General features: G+C 44.6%; 1 protein-coding gene across 7 annotated transcripts in view; it reads left to right on the top strand.

Annotated features, from left to right (window-relative positions):
* The first annotated feature begins 7,088 nt into the window (after positions 1 to 7,088).
* Positions 7,089 to 15,111, top strand: part of CCDC138 (coiled-coil domain containing 138) — a 54,410-nt gene continuing 46,387 nt past the window's right edge. For 2 of the 7 annotated variants that reach the window (XM_074983244.1, XM_074983242.1), the window contains exons 1-2: positions 7,089 to 7,197; positions 14,372 to 14,432. In XM_074983244.1, the coding sequence (XP_074839345.1) occupies positions 7,120 to 7,197; positions 14,372 to 14,432 (139 nt within the window). In that variant the 5' untranslated portion in view covers positions 7,089 to 7,119. Of the gene's footprint in view, positions 7,198 to 10,741; positions 11,054 to 14,324; positions 14,433 to 15,111 lie in introns of those variants that run through there. The other 5 variants (XM_074983236.1, XM_074983248.1, XM_074983239.1 and 2 more) reach the window with 4 other exon arrangements.

The following is a 15,111-nucleotide window of genomic DNA, read 5'->3' as shown; positions in this document are numbered from 1 at the left end:
ATCAGAAATAGCCACCACTCCCTGATCAAATTTTATTAATTCTTGTAAAGCAAAATACCATGCAGGATATTTAGTTTCAGCGGTTTCCTCCTAAGTTATGGTAAACCATGCTCATTGAGCCTGGGCTGATATATTCTACAAATGTGTATATAGTAAACGTTTGGGCAGACAACTTTAAGTTCTCAAATTTTAAGTCATGATGCCAGGAAAGCCATATATGTCTTAGTTTACTTTTAATCACAAAGATTGAAGTATAAAACATTTGTGCTATCTTACAAATTGGTTCATATTATAGAGTTGGTGATTACCAAAATGTTTTTGAGAACTAAAAAAAACTGCAAAAGTGAAAAGATTTGCTTTTCACACATTTGATTATCTACATAGTTCTCAGCAAATTTCAGGAATAAACTATGGATTTGATTCTATATACCTCCTAGAGAGAGAGAGTGCGTGTGAGCAAGACAAGCAACAAAAGGCTTAGAAAAAGCACCTAAACAGCCCTAAGTCAGCTACGTCTACATAGCAATTAAAACCTAGCTGCTGACTTGGTGCAGTTTATTGCAATGTAAATATTTGGGCTCAGGCTGCAGTAGATATACTGTACTTGACCTCCGAAGAGCAGCAGTATTCCATTTAGAGAGACTTGTAGGGAGTTCTACACAAATAGACTGCCCTAGGCATGCTTAATGATGACACAGTGAACCATGTCACATCCGAACCTGTTAAGCTTGCACCAGGAGTACCATAAAAGCCCAGTGTTACGATAGCTACACTCTGGGCCACATATTATTGTGGAAGTTGCTAGTAGGGGCAGAATCTCTCTCTCATCCTGTGAGCAAATTTTCTTAGGAAGTAGCCAGCACTGTTCCTATACGATTTTAGATATGCAGGCAATAGCAGGATGTCCCATGTCCCTGCAGTGTGGCATTTGCTGTACCTTGGTGATCAGTCTGGTGGCAGTATTCTGATGCCAGATGGTCGGCTGTCAGCCCTAACCAATTTTCCTTAACCAAGCAAGTTTGATTGACCAGTGCTTGTAGTAATTTTCTTGATGTAATTAAGTGCACACCCAGGAGTCAAGAGTAGGCAGAGTATAACTAAACTAGGGCACTGTGTTCAGCAGCTGAGCAGAAGAGAAGCCCTGCACAGTGCCATGTTTGGGCACTTGCTCTGAACCCCAACAGTTCTCTCAGGAGAGAGTTTGTTCCATATTTTGAGCTACTTTATTGAAATATCATTTGTAATTCTCAACCTTTATAGATGCAGGAGCCATTTGGAAGTGTTTCATCCTCTCTTGCCCCATTAAGAAGTCTGGGAGTGGAGGGTCTGACACATGTGGTCAGTTCCTGCCTCCCTGAAGAGTTGGATCCTGCTTGGCACTTACCCTGTAGTGGCAGTTCCTAGAGCTCCTGTGCAGTAGGGCTGCCTGGGCTTAGCAGCCAGGTTGCAGCACTGCTCTACCTTGTCCACATTCCTCCATGGACCCAATTTGAGTGAGTGAATTTGTGAGCTGCCTTCCAAGGTTACAGGGCTGCTTGCTCATATTTGGCCTACCCAGATCATCACCCCCATCATGATAGCTGGATCAAAGCCTGAATGGGACTGGGGCCCTGGACTAGGGATGTGATCTCAGGCAAGTCTATGAGACAGAAGCCACACGAGCTGCAGCCATGAGACCCTTGGAAATGTTTTGGCAAGTCAAGTTTGGATCCTACCTCACCAGTTGAGAAACACTGTTCTAGGGTGACCTTTAGATATTGTGTCTTTGAATAGAGTGCCAACCAGCTATCACTGAAAATTATGGTAGTCCTAGGAGAGTGGACATAAGGTGGGTGAGGAACTACTTTTCCTTAGAACAGGGCTTCTTCAAAGTTGGTTAGACCTCTCAAGAGGTCATGAAGTTATTAGAGACTGATTAGGTTGCTGCCCCTGACAGGAGATGTGAAACAGTTCCTGATAGGGGCAGTAGCCTGACTTTTCTGCCCAATAGGAGTGGGGAGAGTCAGGCTGCCATTCGTCAGGCTCTCGGCTGCTACCACTCCTGCTGACCAACGCAGCCACTAGTCAATTTCCCAGCTCCTGTGAGCTGGGCTGGGAGCTGCCACCTGGTTCCCAGCTGCCTGCCACTCACAGGAGTCAGGAAACTAACCGGTGCTGCTGCACTGGTCAGTTTTCCAGCTCCCTAGAGTGGGGGGCAGCTGGCATCCAGGTGCCAGCTCCCTGCCACTCGGAGTCATGTTAACCCAATTCACTCAACTTGAGTGTGCATCTCAGGGTTCTACTGTATCTGGTTTTAATAACAAAATATATCCCATCAGTGTATGATATCAAAAAAGTGTCAGACATGACAGCTCTGTAAGTTGTTCACAGAACATCAGTATTCCACGGACTGTGTTAGAGGATGTCTCTCTCTACCAGTCAATAGGAGTATATGGGGGAAAAATCCTATTTGTACTAGTCATGGAAACTGCTGCAACCCTACTACCAGCAACCATCTTGCAAATACAAATGTTGATAGCGTACTTCTGATGCTAGTGGGGCTGGGACTACCCCTGTAAAGAATTGAAAATACTACAGTTAACATTTTCTTCAACCCAACTTTTATTATTCTCTTTGCTTATCTTTGGTTTAGTTAGGGTTGAAGATGGATTCTCTTTCTGATTCCAATGGCAAGTTTTTTGCAGTCAATTTGGCTGGAGAATGTTTTAATTTGCATTTAATTCAGATAGATGGTCTTTCTCAAACTCAGTTGAAGTTTAGTTTTCTGCAAAGCTTTAGCCAGATCCTGTGTCCTGCAAGGTGTTTGTAGACAAGCATCACAGGTGGGACATGATAACACAAGCAATTTTGTAACCAGCACAAGTAATCTATTTCAATATTTTAGGCTTCACTGAGGAATTCCTTTTTTAATAAACCCAAAGCTGATCAGCTGAACTCACCACTATGCCGTAGACAGAGAAAGATGGAAGGAAATCGTGAGGGAGGCATCGGACACCGGGGGAGCTAAGCCCATGGTTGTTGATGATGATGATATCAAGAGCAACACATGCTTTCGGGTTTTGGTGTACTCATAATGATTGGTAGATTAATATTAATTGAAACCCAAATCCAACCCAGACATAGAAACAGCCTCCCAAAAAGTTCTCATGATGGTATGCATCTTCCCAATACATTTAATATATACTAATTTACAATTCTAGTAAACAGTGAAGGTTAGCACAGAACTGTTACACGTCATTTTATTTTTAAAATTACATAAAGACATGAACACTAGGCACCTGGTAGCACAGTACCTGCCAAAATAGATCCTAATTGAGACCTGTGAAGGCTACAATAATGTAAATGGGAAGTAAATTATGACTGGCACAACTAATAGAAAACGTGTGCAAATTATCAAATTCAAAAGCAAATGTTGACCTGAATGCATTTGTCCTCCTCCATGTTCGCTTTTTGCAATCATTCAAAAGTTTAATCTCATTATGTTTAGAAACTCTTGTTCATGTTGAGAGTTTTGCAGTACAGTCTAAAAATGGTTATACTCTGATCAACTGATCATGAGGTTTGTTACACTGACATCCTTTCACCGCAGTGATATATCTCTGGGTCTCCTATACTACATATACACTAAAGAGTTTTGTCGACAAAACTAGCACTGTACATGGTTCATGGCTTTCAGCTGGTCACAGAAGTAGTCTGGGAATCAGCAGGTGGATTGGAACAGAAGTGATAGATTTTTGGGATATCTTTCTGTTAAACAGGTAAGCTGTGACATTTTGCACAATTTGGAGCCTTCACATTGCTACAGCCTTCAAACTCAGATAGGGTGAGTAATAGCAATCCTGGCTAGAGGTGACAAATCCATGGCTGTGAGAGGATACTCATCTGTGAGGAAGGGGTAAAGTTCTTTCTGCAAGCTGATGACAAGAGAACCTGATCAGGTAGGCTAAATATTGAGGTGATGACCGCCTTGAGCAGGACTGGGCAATAATTTTTGATGGAGCGGGCAGGCACTCTAATAATTTGGTAAGTGGTCAGGAGCCACACACCTTTCTACCATATCAGTGGATGGGGTACAGGGCCTGGGATGGCAGATGGATACAGAAGGGAGTTCGGGGTAGCAGTTTGGGTTGAAGGAGAGGATGTGGGTTTTGGAATAGTTTTGGTGAAGGAGGGGGTTGGGACCAGGGGCAGGAGATTGTGGAGCAGGAGAGAGTGCACATTCTGGGAGGGTGTTTGGATGCAGGACAGTATTCTGACCTTGGGTAGGGATGTAGTAGGAGATGCGGGATCTGGGAGGGAGTTTGGGTCTGGGAGTTAGATGCAGAAGGGGTGGTGAACTGGAGCAAGGGGGCAGGAGGGGAGTGCAGAGGGTTTGGATACAGAAGGGGATTGTGACCTAGGGCCTGGGTGGAGGCTGGAGTGCAGAGGGTTTGGATAAAGGATGGGTTCTGACCTGGGTAAGGGTATTGGGCTGCAAGGGCTGGTGGGTGCCAGATATAGGGTCAGGCTGGGAAGCAGCTTCTGAATGGTGACCTATCTGAACCCTCACACAGGCTCCCAGTCTGTTGCAGTGCCACATGCTACACAAAGTGGTCAGCTGCTGGGGATAGGGTGTATCTCTGTGAGGTGCGCCTCTTGGGGGCTGCAGAACAGTGTACTGACAACCAAGATACTGATCAAAGGAGATGTTGGAAGAAAGGAATGACTGGAAGCAGGGCAGTTCTGAATCATCTACATTAGCTGTGTGACATAAGCAGACTAGCAGTGTAGTGTAGTTTCTTACGCTGAAAGTTGCACAGAAATCAAGAAACATTAAGGCCATGTCTACACTAGCCCCAAACTTTGAAATGGCCAGGCAAACGGCCATTTCAAAGTTAACTTATGAAGCGCTGAAATGCATATTCAGCACTTCATTAGCATGCGGGTGGCTGCGGCACTTCGAAATTGATGCGCCTCACTGCTGCGTGGCTCGTCCAGACGGGGCTCCTTTTCAAAAGGACCCCGCCTACTTCGGAGTCCCCTTATTCCCATCAGCTCATGGGAATAAGGGGACTTCGAAGTAGGCGGTGTCCTTTCGAAAAGGAGTCCCGTCGGGACGAGCTGCACGGCGGTGAGGCGCGTCAATTTTGAAGTGCCGCGGCCGCCCGCATGCTAATGAAGCGCTGAATATGCATTTCAGCACTTCATTAGTAAACTTCGAACTGGCCATTTGTGTGGCCATTTCGAAGTTTGGGGCTAGTGTAGACATAGCCTAACTGAGCTGTATTTTCCACCCATTGACAGGGGAAGGTGATCTCTTCGCTCCATTAAATTTTGTCCCTTGTTGTATCCCAGAGCAAAGTACACTGACGAGGCATCTAGGATGCTGACAGATGACCTGTTTTAAGATTTTTGTCACAACTTTTGCAATTATTTAGCCTAAAATTGAAAGTTTAAGAGATGGATGAGTTATGATCTACATTGGGTGCTAGCTTTTGAGAGAAGATAGATTGTTGCATTTTTCCAGGAGGTTAATAGGTTAATTTTTTAATTGAAATCTTGATTTTTCCCTTAGCAGTGGGTATACTAATTTCCACAGGCCACAAAACCAATAGATCTGCTCTGCAGATGCTAATGTGAATACGCACGAGATTGTCTCTCTTTTCATCCTTTGTGCTGGGACTAAATTCTGATCACTGTGGGATGATTTACATCGGGGTCAGAAACCTTTCAAAGGCAGAGTGACAAAATTTGACCTTTTAATCTCTATGTATGGTCTGAGTGCCGGTGATACTTCTTAAAGTCACTAATAGTCCTACTTACAACAGCTTCATTAATAAATAAATTAAGATGCAGAATTTTCCTGTTTAGGTGGTGGTTGGTAGCAGTAGCTGGTCTTTTATTAATCCACAGGCTGCATGGCTTTGAGCAACTCCCAGCTGCATGAGGGAAGAGGGATCAGGCTGAGCTCTCACTTAGCATGCTGATGAAAATCCGCTAGTGTGCCACTCTTGGCATCCATGCCAGGGGGCTGCTGAGCCCTGATTTACATGATGGGAATGTGAATAAGTTCCTCTTGTGTACAGTTCTTGTACAGTGTGAGGTGAGCTCTTCATCAGGCCACTTGGTTCACAAACACATGCTCCTTCATTGTACCTTAAGGGAGTTACCACGCGTTAGAGCAGGCTAGATCCTCTCCTGGACAAGGGAACTGAAGGGACTATTGCAGATACTCACTCTTCTGAGTCCTAGCAGGCTGCAGGCCTCACTGGGCCTGCAAAGAGAAGGTGCTGCTGCTTCTCATCTATGAGCAGTCAGCATCAGCACAGGTAAGAAACTAAGAGACCAGGGAAGAAAGTAGCAGCTGCTAGCATTCCTGTGCCCTTCCTTCTGCTCACAGAGCCCCATGGCAGATGCTAACACTCTTGCAAGGTATACTGCTTCCCAACACAGGTTGTTATCCACATATCTAGATCAGTTCATGGAGTATAGTTCCATCAAGAGCTATTAGCCAAGATGATCAGATGGAAGGAAACTGAAGATTTGAAATCAAGCTGAGGAATCAACAGGTCTTTATGTCATTGGACCCGAAAGAATAAACTTGTGTATTGAGAAAAATGAAAACAGAACAAACGTTACTGTATGATGAAGAACTGCTGCGGCCACGCGCTGCACACAGTGCCATGGGATTGCCGAGGCCCCCAGCAGTTATTAATATTCTGAATGACTATTGCTAGTGAAGTAGCGCAGCGCCCGCCGGCCAATGTTCAGGCAGGTTAATGATCGAGTGCCAGGAGTAGCCAGTAATGCTGCATCTAGAGTGGGCCATCCCGCCTGGGCAAACTGTGCAGCACGGCGCGGCTTCCAGTCCGGCTGCGCCTCCACCCGGCCTTCCACCCCCGCGCCCTCCCCCTTCTGCCACGCCGCCCGGCCCCTCCGGCCCGGCAGAGTTGACAATACCTAAAGCCAGCAGGGGGGCGCGCGCCGCCCTCGCTCTCATCCGCGGGCGGTGGCGTCAGCAGTCGCGTCACCGAGCAGCCGGAGGCCTCCGTTGGTCAGCGCATGCTCAGTGCCGCCCCAGCTGGCTTCCAACTGACTGGCGCGGGACGGCGGCGGCGGCGGCGGCTGCACGAGCGGCTCATGGCGAGCCCGGCGCTGAGCGGTTCCGTGGAGCGTCTGAGGCGTCGCTACCTGCGAGGGGACCGGGGGCCCGTGGGTGTGAGTGGCGCTGGGGCCGCGCGCGTCGGAGATCGAGGCCGGCCCGCGGGCCGCTGCGAAGAGCCCGGCTCCCGCGCCACCCCCCCGTGCGAAGGCTGCTGGGCCGGGTGTAACAGCCCCCCACCCCCACCCCGTGCACCCGCCTCGTCCGCTGTGGGGCACGAGGCATTGGGCTGACTCCTGGCGCCTAGGGGTGCGACTCGCTGTAATCCCCCCGCACTCCTCCTCAGCCTGGCACACAGCGCGATGGCTGCCCTCTTGCTGCTGGGCATTGGCCCGTGCAGAAGTAGGCTCCTGGTGGGGGGGTTGAGGGACAGGCACCTTGAGGGAATTCCTCCTGTGGAAGGGTGGGGTGACCCTCCGCGTCGGTTTGTCACACTTGATATCTCCTCTTCTGGGCTCGGCATTGTCAAACGAGGTGGCCTTTGAAACGTGCGCCTCCGTGTGTTCTCTTTCCTTCTGCCTATGCAGCAGGGTAAAATGATCGCGTGTGCAGGGGTGTATGGGGCACCAGGATCTGCTCAAGAGGTTGGGCAGTGAATGAGCGCTAATGGCTGCAGGACATGGAGCATGTGTGTGTTAGTCTAGTTGAGGGTGCTTGATAGTACCTAACATTATACTGCCTAAGAACTTACTGAGTAAATACTCAAATCTGTATTAACGACAGTAAAATGAGAACTGACTGCTAGTTGATTGACTAGATAATTAAATCAGGGTGAACGCACCGATGTTAAACTTCTATCTCTTTCTTTCACTTCAAGCTTCTGAAGAAGTGATTTGTATCTCATGAAAGCTGATGCTCTAAAAAATGTGTTAGTCTTTAAGGTGCCACCAGACTCCTGGTTCTTTTTGCTGAAACAGACTAATACAACTTCGTCTCCGACACTTGAATAAGGGAAAGGATGAGGAAAGCTGTAAAATGTGGATAAGGATAAGAAAACAGAATAATGAAGGGCCTTGAAAATTAGCATAAGAAGCTAGAATGTGATATGGAATAGGGACTTGAAGGGGTTGGAAGCAATGGTGTAGCCATAGCAATAGTCAGTAACATACTATTTTAGCAGCTGCAGTTTGTATTGGTCGAGGATGAGGTGGAAAGACATGATTGTCCTGCCACAAAGGCACAAGTTGCAGTAATGAAGAGATGAGGACTTTACTTATCTGGACAGAAAGGAATAACGTGTAAGAAAGTGACAATCTGAACAGAGCCTGAGGCCAAGAGTGAGAAGAGCTGAAGATGCCTGTGAGGTTAAAAATCTAATTGACAGAAAGGATGGCAATATCTAAAATTCTAAACTGGCAATAAAGGGGCAGTGAAGAGGGTGGCTGTTGAATTAGGGCCATATTTTAGCAGTGAGGAAAAGAACATAAGAATGGCCATACTGGGTCAGACCAAAGGTCCATCCAGCCCAGCATCCCATCTGCTGATGGTGGCCAATGCCAGGTGCCCCAGAGAAGGAGAACAGAAGACAATGATCAAGTGACTTATCTCCTGCCATCCATCTCCTGCCCTTGTTCAGAAGGCTAGGGCACCATACTTTATCCCTGGCTAATAGCCATTTATGGTCCTAACCTGCAAAAATTTATCAAGCTCTTTTTTAAACCTTAATAGAGTCCTGGCCTTTACAGCCTCCTTGGGCAAGGAGTTCCACAGGTTGGCTGTGCGCTGTGTGAAGAAAAATTTCCTTTTATTAGTTTTGAACCTACTACCCATCAATTTCATTTGGTGTCCCCTAGTTCTTGTATTATGGGAAAAGGTAAATAATTTTTCTATATTCACTTTCTCCACACCATTCATGATTTTATATACCTCTATCATATTGCCCCTCAATCGCCTCTTTTCCAGACTGAAAAGTCCCAGTCTCTCTAGCCTCTCCCTATATGGGACCCGTTCCAAGCCCCTCATCATCTTAGTCGCTGTTTTCTGAACCTTTTCTAATGCCAATATATCTTTTTTGAGGTGAGGAGACCACATCTGCACGCAGTACTCAAGATGTGGGCGTACCATAGTTTTTATATACGGGAAGTATGATATCTTTTGTCTTATTATTGATCCCTTTTTTAATAATTCCTAACATCCTATTTGCCTTACTAACTGCCGCTGCACACTGCGTGGATGTCTTCAGAGAACTATCCACTATAACTCCAAGATCCCTTTCCTGATCTGTCGTAGCTAAATTTGACCCCATCATGTAGTACGTGTAATTTGGGTTATTTTTTCCAACATGCATTACCTTACACTTACCCACATTAAATTTCATTTGCCATTTTGCTGCCCAATCACTCAGTTTGCTGAGTTCTTTTTGTAGTTCTTCACAATCTGTTTTGGTTTTGACTGTCCTGAACAACTTGGTATCATCTGCAAACTTTGCCACCTCACTGCTTACCTCATTTTCTAGATCATTGATGAACAAGTTGAACAGGATCGGTCCCAGGACTGACCCCTGGGGAACACCACTAGTTACCCTCCTCCATTGTGAAAATTTACCATTTATTCCCACCCTTTGTTTTCTGTCTTTTAACCAATTCCCGATCCATGAAAGGATCTTTCCTCCTATCCCATGACCACCTAATTTACATAAAAGCCTTTGGTGTGGGACTGTGTCAAAGGCTTTCTGGAAATCTAGGTATATTATGTCCACTGGGTGCCCCTTGTCCGCATGATTATTAACCCCTTCAAAGAATTCTAATAGATTAGTTAGACACGACTTCCTTCTGCAGAAACCATGCTGACTTTTGCCCAACAATTCGTGCTCTTCTACGTGCCTTGCAATTTTATTCTTTACTAGTGTTTCTACTAATTTGCCTGGTACTGATGTTAAACTTATCGGTCTATAATTGCCAGGGTCTCCTCTAGAGCCTTTTTTAAATATTGGCGTTATATTGGCCGTCTTCCAGTCATTTGGTACCAAAGTGGATTTAAAGGATAGGTTACAAACCACTGTTAATAACTCCGCAATTTCACATTTGAGTTCTTTCAGAACCCTTGGGTGAATGCCGTCTGGTCCTGGAGACTTGTTACTATTCAGCTTATCAATTAACTCCAAGACCTCCTCTAATGTCACTTCAATCTGAGTGAGTTCCTCAGATTTGTCACCTAAAAAGGCTGGCTCAGATTTAGGAACCTCTGTAACATCCTCAGCCGTGAAGACTGAAGCAAAGAAATAATTTAATCGCTCCGCAATGGCACTGTCTTCCTTGATCCCTCCTTTTATATCTTTATTGTCCAAGGGCCCCACTGCTTTTTTAGCGGGCTTCCTGCTTCTAATGTATTTAAAAAACATTTTACTATCGTTTTTTGAATTTTTGGCTAGCTGTTCCTCAAAATCTTTTTTGGCTTTTCTTATTACATTATGACACTTAATTTGGGAGTGTTTATGTTCCTTTCTATTTTGCTCACTAGGATTTGACTTCCACTTTTTAAAAGCTGCCCTTTTCTCTCTCACTGCCTTTTTAACATGGCTGTTTAGCCATGGTGGGTCTTTGTTAGGTCTCTTACTGTGTTTTTTTATTTGGGGTATACATTTAAGTTGGGCCTCTAGTATGGTGTCTTTAAACAGTTTCCATGCAGCTTCCAGGGATTTTAGTTTAATTACTCTACCTTTTAGTTTCTGTTTAACTAGCTTCCTCATTTTAGTGTAATTCCCCTTTTTGAAATTAAATGCCAGAGTGTTTGACTGCTGCGGTGTTCTTCCCAACACAGGAATATTAAAAGTTATTATATTGTGGTCACTATTTCCAAGCGGTCCAGTAACAGTTACCTCTTGGACCAGATCCTGCGTTCCAGTCAAGACTAGATCGAGAATTGACTCTCCCCTTGTGGGTTCCTGTACTAGCTGCTCCAAGAAGCAGTCACGTAAGGCATCAAGAAATTTAATCTCTGAATCCCGTCCTGAGGTGACATGCACCCAATCAATATGGGGATAATTGAAATCTCCTATTATTACTGTGCTTTTTATTTTGATAGCCTCTCTAATCTCCCTTAACATTTCAGCATCACTATCACTGTCCTGGTTAGGTGGTCGGTAATATATTCCTAATGCCATATTCATATTAGAGGAATGAATTGTTATCCATAATGATTCTATGGAACATTTTGATTCCTTTAGGATTTTTGCTTCATTTGATTCTATATTATCCTTCACATATAGTACCACTCCGCCACCCGCACGACCTGTTCTGTCTTTCCGATATAATTTATATCCCGGTATGATAGTGTCCCACTGATTGTCCTCATTCCACCATGTTTCTGAGATGCCTATTATGTCAACTTCCTCCTTTGATATGAGGTACTCCAGTTCACCCATCTTATTAGACAGACTCCTAGCATTTGTGTAAAAGCACGTTAAAAAACTACCACTATTTATATGTCCGCCTTTCACAGACGCGTTGGATTTTTTTATATGCGATTGTTTCACATCTGATCTTGCCCATATATTATTTCCCACGTTCCCTATCTGACTAACTTCTAGGGAATCCCTATCTATGGAGCCTCGTGTAAGAGAAGTCTCCGTCCGATCCAGGTGCTCCCCCGCACCAGTTGGCTTTCCCCCACCTCTTAGTTTAAAAACTGCTCTACGACCTTTTTAATGTTTAATGCCAGCAGTCTGGATCCACCTTGATTTAGGTGGAGCCCATCATTCCTGTATAGGCTCCCCCTACCCCAAAAGTGTCCTCAGTTCCTAATAAATCTAAACCCCTCTTCCATACACCATCGTCTCATCCACGCATTGAGACTCTGAAGTTCTGCCTGTCTATCTGGCCCTGCGCGTGGAACTGGAAGCATTTCAGAGAATGCCACCATAGATGTTCTGGATTTCAGTCTCTTTCCTAGTAACCTAAATTTGGCCTCCAGAACATCTCTTCTACCCTTCCCTATGTCATTGGTACCAACATGTACCACGACGACCGGCTCCTCCCCAGCACTGCCCATAAGTCTGTCTAGATGCCTCGAGAGATCTGCAACCTTCGCACCAGGCAGGCAAGTCACCATACGGTTCTCCCGGTCATCACAAATCCAACTATCTATATTTCTAATGATCGAATCCCCCACTACTAAAACCTGCTTCTTCCTAACAGCTGGTGCTCCCTCCCCCGGAGAAGTATCCTCAGCACGAGAGGATACAATAGCACCCTCTGGAAGGAGGGTCCCAACTATGGGATGGTTTCCCTCTGCTCCCATTGACTGCTCTCCTTCCCTGAGCCTTTCATCCTCCGTAACAGCATCAGGACTGTCAGATTGGAGGTGGGACAGCCCTATTATGTCCCGGAAAGTCTCATCAACAAACACCTCTGCCTTCCTTAGCTCCTCCAGTTCAGCCACCCTGGCCTCCAAAGCACGCACTCGGTCTCTGAGGGCCAGGAGCTCCTTGCATCGAGCACACACATATGCCACCCACCCACAGGGTAGGTAGTCATACATACTGCACATACATACATACATAAAGCTGCTAATGATCCCTATATATTAAGAATGCTTAACGTTTTCCCTTTTTGGGACTTTCTGTTTGAAGAACTTGCACATATTTATTGTTTGCCAAAAGCCTTTGATATTTTGACAGAGAAAATGACTTCAGGCTACCCTTTTACATTTTCTTTGTCCGATAAAATGAGTTCAGTTTTTGCCAAGATATGAACTATTAAATATTGACATATTCCTTCTCTCATTTGAATGCCTAAACAAATGTTGGCAGTGTAACTAAGGACATATTTTAGGAGCAGGATTTTGCAAAAGGAGCAACAGCTTGTTAGCTGGGAGCAGCCAGAGTAAATGGGGCAACTAGAGAGGAGGGCTCTCCAGATAAGGGACAAATGGATGGACCCAGGACTCATTCTGCTCTCTGAGCATCAAATGGGGGCCGTAGTCAGGCAGGATTTCCTCACGTCATAAACCTACCTGGATCGATCTTCCTAGTCTCCTTCCTCAACCCCTTGGGCACTGCATGCTCCTGGAGTCCTTTCAACTCCTAGCTGAGGATAAAGCAGTTTGGCTCACCTCTGGGATAACCACCTTCCACTGCCTGGTGATGTAGTTCTGTAGCTCAAGTAGTCACAATTTGTCCTGTAACATTGGCAGTTTAGATTTCAATTTCTATTGATTCCTGTTAGGAAGGATAGAAATGTTAGTTGCACATGAAAAAAGTTTCTTAAAACTTTTTTCCTTAAAAATAACATAGGTGATTATATGCAAAAACTAAAAGAATGCTGTTGAGTATGGAAGATGCTAGCTATAGAATTTATTGTGAAACCTTAGTTCTGCCCTTTTTTGCATATTTGTTATGACTAAGGTTAAGAATCTTTCACAGGTATTTTTAGTAAAAGAGACAGCTCCTGGACAATAAACAAAAATTAACTGAGGCCCACAACTTGTCCTTGACTTTTATTAAAACTGCTCTGGTGAGGATGGAGCACAGAGCACTGCTAGGAATTGCAGCTGTCCAGCTGTGTTGGGAAGGAATGGCTAACCCAATCCCTGCAGCTGCTAAAGTGGGACTGGGATTGCTTTTCTGGTGGCCCTGGTGCTGGCAGCTGCTTCAGCTCTACCCCAGAAGAAAATACAGAGGTCATAGAAAGCCACAGAATCCATGCCGGAATTATATTTTTAGTTATGTACTGTCTTTGATTAAAATGATCACATACTATTTTTTTCCACAAGAGCACAGACTGGATGCGCAGTAGGGCAGACAGAAGGTTGCAGGAGCTACCTAAAATCTGGCATTTCTTGACATTTAAGTGCTTGGATTTGAAATCTAGTGTTACTTTAATGTAATTTTTTAAAGTGTATGCTTATAGGTTCATGGCAAGATGTAAGGTAGGAAAGATTGTAGTGATGAGCTGAAATGCGGGACTGTATGGAGCCGTTTTTATTTCTAATTTACTTATTCCTATTTACTTGAATGGTCTGTGTCACTAAGATTTCCGAGGGTCCCTCAGGTTTTTAAAATAATAATCTTTCATTCTTAGAGCATGAGGAAATAGTTTGATTAGTTTGTAGGCTGTTCGCTTATGGATGTGTGAGGATTACTTATTTATTAACTTGGGGAAAAATCATCTTCTCAAAGCACACATCTTTTAACAGCTTCTTAATAAAGGCATTATAAATTACAAACATACGTTTGTAGTATACGTGATAATGGAATTAAAATAGTGGTAACTTTTTTCTGTTTTCTCTTAGGATTGTCTTTCTTGTTCATTACAGACCAAATGTAAAAAAGGACGCTGCCTAACATACACAGGTAATACAGCAACAATGATGTTTTGGATCCCTTTGTTAAAAAGGGCAAATATTCAAATTCACTATTGTCTAAATTTATCATAAGAATTTCTGTGCCTTGTGGGAGTAGTTTTATGTTCTCTCTTAGGCCTTGTCTATTCTACCAAGTTTTAGCGTCAAAAACTGTGTATTGGTGGCAAAAGTGAGAGGATAACATTGCAATGTGACTTCTGTTGTGAACACCCAGTTTTGGTGACCAAAACCTTCTACACCTACAAGAGAGATGTTTTTCTTTTCTTTTCCCTTCCCTTTGTTGTCAACAAACTGCTAGTTTAGACACTGATTTTTGTTTGTCTTTCTGCCAATCTCCCACAATGCCTGCCCTGATCAGTTCTCCTCAGTGTTTGATCTCTCCTGCCCTTCAAACACGTACCCCTCCACCCTCAAAACCCGTAATAGTATCTGACAGCTGAGTGTGCTGTTCTTTTTGGGGAACAAGCTGCAAATCATTGGAATACTCCTTTTCTGCCCTGCCGTAGGAACATAGGGGGATGTACAGACTGCTGTACAGCTTATTCCTCAGCATAGAGCGCTCACTGAGCTACTCATGATGTCATTCCAGCCGAGGGGAGGCTGTGGGAAAAATAAGAATCCTAAGATGTGCAGTCATCAGTTTCTTCTTCCCACTGACTGCGCTGTCA

The sequence above is a fragment of the Carettochelys insculpta genome, chromosome 1 (genome assembly GCF_033958435.1).
Source record: "Carettochelys insculpta isolate YL-2023 chromosome 1, ASM3395843v1, whole genome shotgun sequence".
Lineage (NCBI taxonomy): Eukaryota > Metazoa > Chordata > Testudines > Carettochelyidae > Carettochelys > Carettochelys insculpta.
This window is presented reverse-complemented; position numbering and strand designations above follow the sequence as displayed.